Below are 10227 nucleotides of genomic sequence, written 5' to 3'. Positions count from 1 at the left end.
TATTACCATAAATTATAAACGGTATTCTAGTTATACATTATAGTTATCCAAATAACATAGATGTAAAGTATCTCTTTTACAATACACGATCATTTAAAGTAATGTTACAAATAACATTACTTGTGTCCATTCCTTGCCACATGATATTATGAATAATTAATATACAAAGTCGGACTGTGTCATCTTTGTATTATATTCGTTTCTTGGTCTCTTAAGTAAATTATAAATATATAACTGCACTTCAGTTATATTACATGCATTATAATTCTACTTTACCAAGGGGCCCATAAAATATCATCACTCTTTATAAATGAGGGGCAATGATACTATTGACATATAACTTTCTCCCACACAAGTTATATATAAGGAACTAATATTTTTATCACCACTTATGATAAGTAGCTTTTAATACTAATTACATTATATACTTCTCATGTGAAAAATAAATATATCTCATATCTTAGAATTCCGAGATACAATGAAAATATTAATGACACTAACATAACCCATATAATATTTTCATTCGTTAGGTCTGTTCAATATATGAAACCTTTCATATACTCATGTTATTAAACGATAAGCCTTTATCAACATTTATAGAACTACGATGTACTTTAATCAACATGACAAACTTATAATGGTATATTAGTGTTCCATGCTAATAACCAATTTTGTGAACATTTTAAAGATTTATGTTTGTCATCATATAAAGTTCTATGGTTCAAAACCAAGAGCGTCTTCTTGAACACTTCTATAGATAAACATAAATTTCATGCAACAAAATGCATGTAGCATCCAATTCATAAACATAACATGTAAAAGTGATCAACATAAGATAACTTTTAGAACACATATCTAACACAAACACCTTCAATTGGAGTGTTGTATTAGAGTTGTAAATGCTCTATTATCTTGCCATCTGGAGACACTACCAAAGTGCTCCAAACACATTCAATTGGAGAGTTTGGAGCCCTATTATATAGTAGTGACTATAAATAGCAAGATAATAGGACATTTGCAACCGTAATACAACACTCCAATTAAAGGTGTTTGGAGCACTCTAGTAGTGTCTCTATATAGCAAGATAATAGGGCATTTGCAACTCTAATACAACACTCAAATTGAAGGTGTTTGGAGCACTCTAGTAGTGTCTCGAGATGGTGAGATAATAGGGTATTTACAACCCTAATACGACACTCCAATTGAAGGTGTTTGGAGCATTCAAGTAGTATCTCTAGATGGCAAGATAATAGGGCATTTACAACCCTAATACAATACTCTAATTGAAGGTGTTTAGAGGAGTAGTGTCTCTATATGGCAAGATAATAAGGTGTTTACAATCCTAATACAACACTCCAATTGAATGTGTTTGGATTACTCTAGTAGTGACTATATATAGCAAGATAATATGGCATTTGCAACTGTAATACAACACTCCAATTGAAGATGTTTGGGGCACTCTAGTAGTGTCTCCAAATGGCAAGATAATAGGGCATTTACAACCCTAATACAACACTCCAATTGAAGGTGTTTGGAGCACTTTAGTAGTGACACTTTATAGCAAGATAATATGACATTTATAACCCTAATACAACACTCCAATTGAAGGTGTTTCGAGCACTTGAGTAATGTCTCCAGATGGCAATATAATAGGGCATTTACAACCCTAATACAACACTCCAATTGAAGGTGTTTGGAGCACTCTAGTAGTGTCATATATAACACTCCAATTGAGGGTCTTTGCAGCACTCTAGTAGTGTCTCAAGATGGAAAGGGAATAGGGTAGTTGTAATCGTAATACAACACTTCAATTGAAGTTCTTTACAACACTCTAGTAGTGTCTCTAGATGACAAGGGAATAGGGTAGTTGCAACCTTAATACAACACTCAAATTGAATGTCTTTGCAGCACTCTAGTAGTGTCTCAAACCTTGATTGAATATCTTTGCAGCACTCTAGTAGTGTCTCAAAACTTGAGTTTGATAATATTTGGGAATTTCAAATTGATTTGATTATCTCGAAGTTTTAAGCAATGGGAGTTCAGTACAATTGCAGGAAACTAAAAGCTTATAGCACAAAAATTACAAACCAAGTGCAAAAGGATAAAAAGAAACCATGATTTTCCTAAATAATATATCATGTAGTATAATGATATAGGTAACATTTAATTTGCTTATATTTCTATAAGAATAAGTTTGACTTCATGATGGAAGTTTGCCTACCTGAGTGTTTTAGTCTAATGTGATGACAAAAAATTATTTGAAAATAATTTTGTCTCCAATGAAAATTCAGTTGGTCTCTGATTTCCCCCTAATTAAACTTTTAAACAACATAAGAAAATATTTTTTTTGAAAGAAGTGGAAATATCCACCAATTTCCATTAAAATGAAAATCCTATACAGTGTTTATCGGTACCAACAAACTAGTACCAGATAAAAAGAATTCACCTACTAGTATTGATCAATACCACTATAAACTCAAATAACAATCACAAAAACTAATACATCTAACCAAAAATCAAAAACAGAACTTCACATATGTAAAGCAAAAAACAGTTTCTTTCTAGTTATTTGACAACTCTAGAAAATAAGCATAAAAGGCCCTAGAATTTTAAGAAATTTCCGTAGATTGTAAGGAGCTGCAGCACCCATCAGAATCATCACTAAAAGAGGTCTCATCACCATTGGAACTGCTCTCTATTCCAAGCATAGGGGTTGAACCCTGTGGAGCCCCCATGGAAATGGCCACCATAGACCCTATCAATTCCTTCAAATCACAAGGGAAAATTAGATTCAATTTACAAGAAAGATCTGTTTTTTTTTTATTTAAAGCCCAAAATCTAGCTATCGTTAAGATTTTAGACCCTAAAACATGTACCGCTTGTATCTGTCCTCCTTGAAAAATAATTTTGTTTCTATGCAATCATAAACTCCATAAAACTGAACCCCTAATAATTTCAACAATATTTGGATCTTTCAAAGGAATACAATAATCCATCTCCCACAAAGCTTCTATATTATTATACACAAAATAGAAATTGTTATATTGAGCAATCCAATTCCAAATTGATCTAGCAAAATGACAATTCACAAATAAATGATCAATTGTTTCGTCGTGTGAACAATAAACACACTGAGTATCACTTGTCCATCCCCGTTTACTCAACCTATCTTTGATTAAAACCCACTTCTGTATAACTAGCCATAAAAAAAATTCTAGCATTCCAAATACTATTGTAGGTTATATCCTTAACTCCACCAGATTCTAAAGATTGTAAAGGGAATTTACGGTGAATTTACCATGTGGAGTCCATCTCCATACTAATTGATCTACCAAATGGCTTAACCTAACAGAAGTTAATTGATTAACCACGACTACCCATTCCGTAAGGTAAGTACTTCTTAATTGTCTAGCTAATTGAATATTTAATCTACTATTATGAAAAGCAACATCTATAGATATATCCTTGTCATAAGCAATGTCAAATAAATTAGAAAATTCAACACACAACAAAGATTCACCACACCATCTATCTAACCAAAATCGCACTGATTCCCCATTCTCAACCTGCCATGAAGTACTTCCCTGCACAATACTACGTAATTTTAAAATATCATTCCATAAAGGATACTTCACTCTTTTATCTACAGTATAGGAATATTTCTCAATAATAATATCTTTCCATGTGCCTACTTATTATCATAAAATCGAAATATCCACTTTGCCAAAAGAGAAGTATTCATTCTACGAAGATCTAACACCCCAAGTCCCCCTTAACACTTGCTCTTACAAACCTTTTCCCAAACAATTAGTGATCGTTTTTTCCTAACTGTGTTCCCACCAAACCACAAAAATTTATGTCTAATCCTATCAATTTTATACCTAACCTTACTTGGCATTTTATATAGTGAAAGCCAATATAAGGGGATAGTTGAAACCACAGAATTTAATAAAGTTACCTTAAACCCCCCCCCCCCCCCCCCCCCCCCCCCCCGCGCGACATCAATTTGCCTTTCCATGTTTGTAACCCATTTTCAATTTTCTCAATCAAAGGCAACCATTCATTCTCGCTTAGTTTCTTCCAATGTAATGGAACACCCAAGTACATAATAGACAATTTAACTAGTTTACATCCTAATAAGCTAGCAATGGCTTATCCCTGTTCCTCACTAATATTCAAAGGTACCATCTCACTTTTATCAAAGTTTATTTTCAAACCTAATAAATTCTCGAAACCTAACAGTAACCACCTAAGCACTATAACCATTTTCCTATCAGCTTTCAAAAAAAGTAATGTATCATCCACAAAATATAAATTAAGGATATTGTCATTATTAACAATGTTTCCTAACCCTTGTATCAAACCCGCCCGTTGAGCTCGTAACAGAATTTTATTTAAAACATCAGCGATAAGATTAAATAAAAGGGGTGAAAGAGGATCCCCTTGGCGTAAACCCCTTTTACAATGAAAATAATCCACTAATTCGTCATTTAAATTTATACAAGATTTACCACTATGCAAAAGAAGTGAAATCCAAGAAATAAATTTATTGTCAAACCCTCTCAAGTGTAAGACCTCCAACAAAAAATCCCAATGGACCCGGTCATAGGCCTTTTCAAAATCAAATTTAAATAATACACCTTGTTCCTTTTTTAATCTAACAGTATGTAACACTTCATTTGCCACAACAATATTATCCATTATCAATCTACCCTTAATGAATACTGTTTGGGATGGGTCAATCAAATCACCTATGCATAAAGAAAGTCTATTTGGTAATGATTTTCATACTACAATTTATTAAACTTATTGGTCTAAAATTCCTAACTTCTGTTGCATCATCTTTCTTGGGTATTAAACAAATTGAAGCCATATTAATTATTTTCAAATTCAGTTGGTTATTGTAAAAAGTCTCTACTAATTTCATAAAATCATGTTTAATATCCTCCCAAAAAGTTTGGTAAAATAAAAAAGAGAAGCCATCAGGATCCAGTGCCTTTGATGGATTACATGAAAAAAACCGTTTTTGTAAACTCCTCTAGTGTACAACATAAGAAAATATGAAAGTATAAGAAACCAATACGTACAATTACAAATTTGATTATTTGACTAACAGTGACAAAAAAAAAAAAACGACACCAATGAAGCAACTACAGTCGTTCTATTTCTTTACCATGATACGGAAGAAATAATTACTTCTCTATACTATCCAGCAATTATCTGGACAGAGTAGACAATCATTGACAAAGAAATAAAACATTACAGGGTGCAAAAACAACCACTTGGTACTTCGTAATGAATATCCTATGTTGATTCTTGCTCCAAAAGTAGCCCATGTTCCTTCGTGTGTTCTTTTGCAAATTTCCCACAACAATAGATCAAACATTTATATCAGCTCGATTTGTTCTAGTGCTGGCGCTTCCAATATCGGGTAGGCCTCCGGATGTAGAAGAATATATTCTTTGATAGTTGCGGTTATTGGGGATATTGTCAGAAAATACTGACACAGGTTGTTGTGGGTAGAATGAAGGCGGAGGCGTCAGGTTTCTCTGTGCAGGGAGTGGGGCCGCCATGTTGTACTTGTAACTCTCACCACTAAAACTGTATCACATATTTATGCAAGTAATATATTTATGTTATTTACAATAATGATATGGTTGGCAACTATGTTCAGGAAAACTTGTGCTTACCACCCCTACAAAAAGCCAAATGAGGTATTAACACTAATGTGAGAAACAAATGTTCCTAACGAGATGAAATCTGTTGACCACCTCCCCAGAATTATATAAATAAAGGGACTTAATGCCCTCTCTTATCCCTCTATTGTGCACAAAGAAATACTGATCGGTAGTTTGGACACCTTCTGAAATGAAGCATTATTTTAAGTTAATATGGATAAAAATTTATACATATTGTTTCGAACTTGCGGTGAAATTAATTATATTTCCTATTTCCAAGGGTATGTGATAGTTTGAACGTTTTGCAGTTGCAGGGGCACATGAAAGGCAACTAATTATAAATAATTAAATACCCATGGTTACATTTAAATACAAACCTCAGTTTCTTATGAAATTGATCATCCTCAATAGTAGCCTCGATTGATTGGTCAGAGGGGTGTGGTGGGGTAACCGACCATGGATTTGGGGCTGGCAATTCATCAGAGAAGTACCTCCTTCTAATCAACTGAAAGCAGCATTTGGTATAAATATAATTAAACCACGAGGATAAAAGGAATACACCTTTTTCTGAATTGCACCCAAATACCTCACAATATGGTCTATAGACTATAACAAGTAGCATTTCTCATACTAGCGACTTAGCAACCTAATGTGCATAAACATCATACTCTTATGTGAATCAGAAAGCGAATAATTACCTAACTTATTCATAATGATAAACTGATTAGAGTGACCTTTTCATGAAGCTTGAAAACTTAAGTTAGAAACCATTATACCAGTCCAAACAACATCGGGTATTAGTTGCAAATATGATATAATATTGGGCTAATTGAAAAGAAAAAACCAAAGAAAAGTAGAAAAAAAAATAACATTGAAAGCTGTGCACAAAAACTTTCTTAGGCAAAAGGTGAAAGTAGACATACCATGCGAAAAAATTTGTTCAGAGCTTCTTTGTCATATCTTCCCTCTCTAGCAGCCTATTACAGAACATTGAAATTCAGAGAATTAGAAGTGGTTTTTTACAAGAACATAAATTGAGGCACCTATTCAAGCATATTAACTGTTTAATCAATATTAGAAAGTAAATTTTGCAGCCTGCCTGGACAGGTATAAACCTGTACATAATTTGACAAATCAGACTCATTAGGTGCATAAAGCTGTCAATGTTCAATTTGTTACCAGTATATTGAACAAAGTAAATGCTCACTGTTTTCTTATAGTCATTTTGATTTGTTTTCTGCTAACTTGATTTCTCCAATCTATCATCTTAGGAACTCTATGTTTCTATTTTACAAAGGGGATGTGATTCAGATAAAATTCTGCAAATACAGATATGAGCCTACAACTTGTACTAAAATTGATATATAGTACTCTTCATTTGTTACTTGGCATCTATAATTTCTTTTATTCCTATTCAGGATTGTCCAACAGAGTGTTTCTTTTCTAATCTCAGAGGAGAACGCATGATAAATAATGGTTTAAGGGGTTCTAGCAGAGACACAACTAGAGAACTTATACACAGTCAATTTAAAGATCCAAGCTAAATGGTTAAAGCTAATTTTAGAAATGTTTTTCTTCCTTTTTTTTCATTGTGGATTCATGGGGATTTAAAGAATATATAGCAAATGGAGGCTTACAACTTACTCAAGGGGTCCAACATTATGTGTGCCAATGGTCAGATAGTTGGATAACAGAATGACAAATTTATAGATGCAATCTTACAACTTACTGCTAGTAGACCAGAGCTGCCTGGGAAGCTCTCTACTAAAGGAAGCTCTTCTGATGAACTGGAGGGAAGCAGTCCTTGTTTCTCAACCCATTGACGAGCCACATCAACTAGGTTTCCACTGCTAACCCTGGTTCCTTCTTTCGGTACAATATCAGCCTTGTTAGCTATAACCAAGTATGGTACTGGTAGACCTCCAGGCCCACCAGAACCAAGTGGGGCCGAGAAAGTGCCGGTTGATGCGATCTCAGCTGCCCATTTACTTAGGTTTGATTTTGTTTTTCTTTGTGTCAAGTCATGTATGAATATGACTCCTATAGAAAAAGTTAAGGTGAAAAATCAGAAAAAAAAAAAAAAAAAAAAATGAAGGGGAAGAAGAGGGCAAGGTAGGTGGCACCAAAGAATAATTTATAGAAGTTTTTCCTATTATTCCCAAATAACCACCCTTTCACTCTTAAAAAGAGATTTGAAGGAGTATAGCAAAAAGATGTGGGAGATTATTCCTAAAAATTTATAGGGATAATTGGACTGTCTCCATGCTTAACTGGTTTGTTTATGAAACTATAAGATTGTTTTGTAAGGTTGAATGTGATTATGTAGAAAATTTAAGGGGAAAATAAATAAAAAATTAAAAGAAGAAGAAAGAGAACTTACCGTTGATCTGTCTATAGAACAAAGATCTACAGTCTTTATATCTCTCATGTCCTGATATATCCCAAAGTTCAACAAAAATATCCCTCTCTGAATCACCCTTTATGCTATTAGAAGAGCTTCCCCCATTTCCATACGTGACATGCTGATAAGAAATTAATTGTAGTAATTAATTACAGAGAAGTTAGAATGATAGGTTTGGGGGAAGAAAAGTACTGGTACCTTCACAGAGACAGCACAACCAATAGTTTGAGCTGGTCGAGAAATAGAAAAACCTTTCAAGATTAGATGCACCAATGATGTTTTTCCAACACCTATAGTCAGACAGTAAAATGTTAAGGGAACCATCTTCCATTTTAGAAAGTTAAGGGACTAGAGTGCATTACTGTCATTTTAGAGCAAGATGGCTATGCAATTTCTTCTTGTTTTGATATAATCTATTTCTGATTAATCCACAGAAACCTGATATTATCAGGGAAATAGTGCAATCCTCACCAATAAGATGTATATTTTTGAATCAAAATTAGTAGTGATTTCAAGTTTGAAGCATTGATACCCAAATAAAAGGAAAGGAAAGGTGAAGAAAAGATTTAAACCTGAATCGCCTACTACAAGAACTCGAACTTGGCCATGAGGCGGACCTCCATTATGATCTCTACTACTTGCGCTACTCCCATCTCTCCAAAATCTCATTCTCAATGCCAAACAAAACACCTATTTAGAGAAGAAAAAAAACCGCCAGAACGTCACAGGTTTGCCCGGATTTCAAATCGGATCTTCACACCGATGCTTCACCAGATCCACCTCTAGAGCTGATAACGATTTTGAGTAAACTGGATTTGAAACTAGGATTGCTTCGTGGGGGTAGAGAGAGAGGCAGATCCGCAACAAGCAGTTAATTTAATTTACTCGAAAGATATAAGACACCACATACAAAACCTGTTGCATAGCTTTGTCTTTTCCAACTCTTCTTCGACTCGAGTAATTAATTAATGGGATAGAGAAGATCGGAGATGTCAAGATGCGTGGCTTGATGTCACACTACGAAATACGAATACCCCATTTTACGAATTCTCATCCTCTGAGATATCTCATATTTTTGCGTGACCTTTTGGAATATCTCAACCGTTCAAAATACGTTCTACACGAATCTCAAAGCTCAAATAGGACTAGCCCTGCGCTATCCCCGAATAGCCACCGGACACGTCGGTCACGCAAAATATGAGATATCTCAGAGGATACTCACTCCCGTTTTCCAGGCTTTAACTCAAAAATATAATAAACATTGCCGTAGTCATACAGAATCTGATCATAACAATATAAAAAGAATGAGCTATTGCCTATTGTACTTTGAGGATTAAATGTTTTATTTTAATTTGTGTTAATATTTTGTGAGTACTGTATGTTTGGATGTAGCGAGAATAGCGGGAACAGCGAGAACAGTATTATTCTGATCCATCCAAACATATTCAGGAACAGCGAGAATAGCGCTGTTCTCGCTATTCCTACAAAAACATAGAATAGCAAACTACTCTCTCAAATGTTCAATCGCTGTTCTCACTATTCTAAATGTTCAATCCAAACAATATTCTGAATAGCTTTGAGTTAGCGCTATTCTTAAATAGTAGTTATTCTAACTATTATTAACCTATTATTCTCAACAGTAGCTATTCTAGCTATTCTCTAGTGCATCCAAGTTATTCCGAAGATCTTTATATTTAAATGTATTTGGAGAACAAATTTTACAGCTTTTATAAATTATTTGCTATTTTTTATTAGATAAGTACAAAATCACTGTACTTTTATGGTTCATAATCTTCTGAAAAACTATAATTTTTTTTTATCTATCTAAAAAATGTAAAATTTGATTTCTAAGTACATTTTAATATGAAAATCATGTTAAACAGTTCGGATCAATTGTTTAAAGTTTATAAATTTAGATTTGAATGTGAATTAATACAAAAAAATTTAATTTCCAAATTACAATAGCCCAACTCTTATATATATATAAAAAAATAGAAATGGTCAGTTTGGAAGACTGTATAACAAAATAATAGAAATAGTAACTCTAGCCGGTAAAAAAAAAAAAAAATTTAATCATCGCGTAGTAGACTCATTTTGAATTATGTAAAATCATGGATCCACAAAAAATAAAACGGTTGAAAAAGATAA

The 10227-nt window shown here is 33.5% G+C and overlaps 1 protein-coding gene across 2 annotated transcripts; it reads right to left on the bottom strand.

Moving 5' to 3' along the window:
- Window positions 1-5086: 5086 nt before the first annotated feature.
- On the bottom strand, window positions 5087-9045 carry LOC144559064 (Ras-related small GTP-binding family protein). 2 transcript variants are annotated; one of them, XM_078307994.1, is made up of 7 exons: window positions 8652-9045; window positions 8278-8369; window positions 8059-8200; window positions 7408-7718; window positions 6602-6655; window positions 6056-6183; window positions 5087-5601 (listed from the first exon to the last, which is right to left on the bottom strand). In XM_078307994.1, exons 1-7 carry the CDS (start codon window positions 8746-8748, stop codon window positions 5379-5381), a joined length of 1047 nt encoding a protein of 348 aa, XP_078164120.1. In that variant the 5' UTR covers window positions 8749-9045; the 3' UTR covers window positions 5087-5378. The 2 variants fall into 2 exon arrangements, with proteins under 2 accessions (XP_078164120.1, XP_078164121.1); XM_078307995.1 differs by having other exon boundaries at window positions 5534-5695.
- Window positions 9046-10227: the final 1182 nt, after the last annotated feature.

Source organism: Carex rostrata, chromosome 9, assembly GCF_964058835.1.
Source record: "Carex rostrata chromosome 9, lpCarRost1.2, whole genome shotgun sequence".
Lineage (NCBI taxonomy): Eukaryota > Viridiplantae > Streptophyta > Magnoliopsida > Poales > Cyperaceae > Carex > Carex rostrata.
Note: the sequence above shows the minus strand (reverse complement) of the source record. Positions and strands in the feature narration are given on the sequence as shown.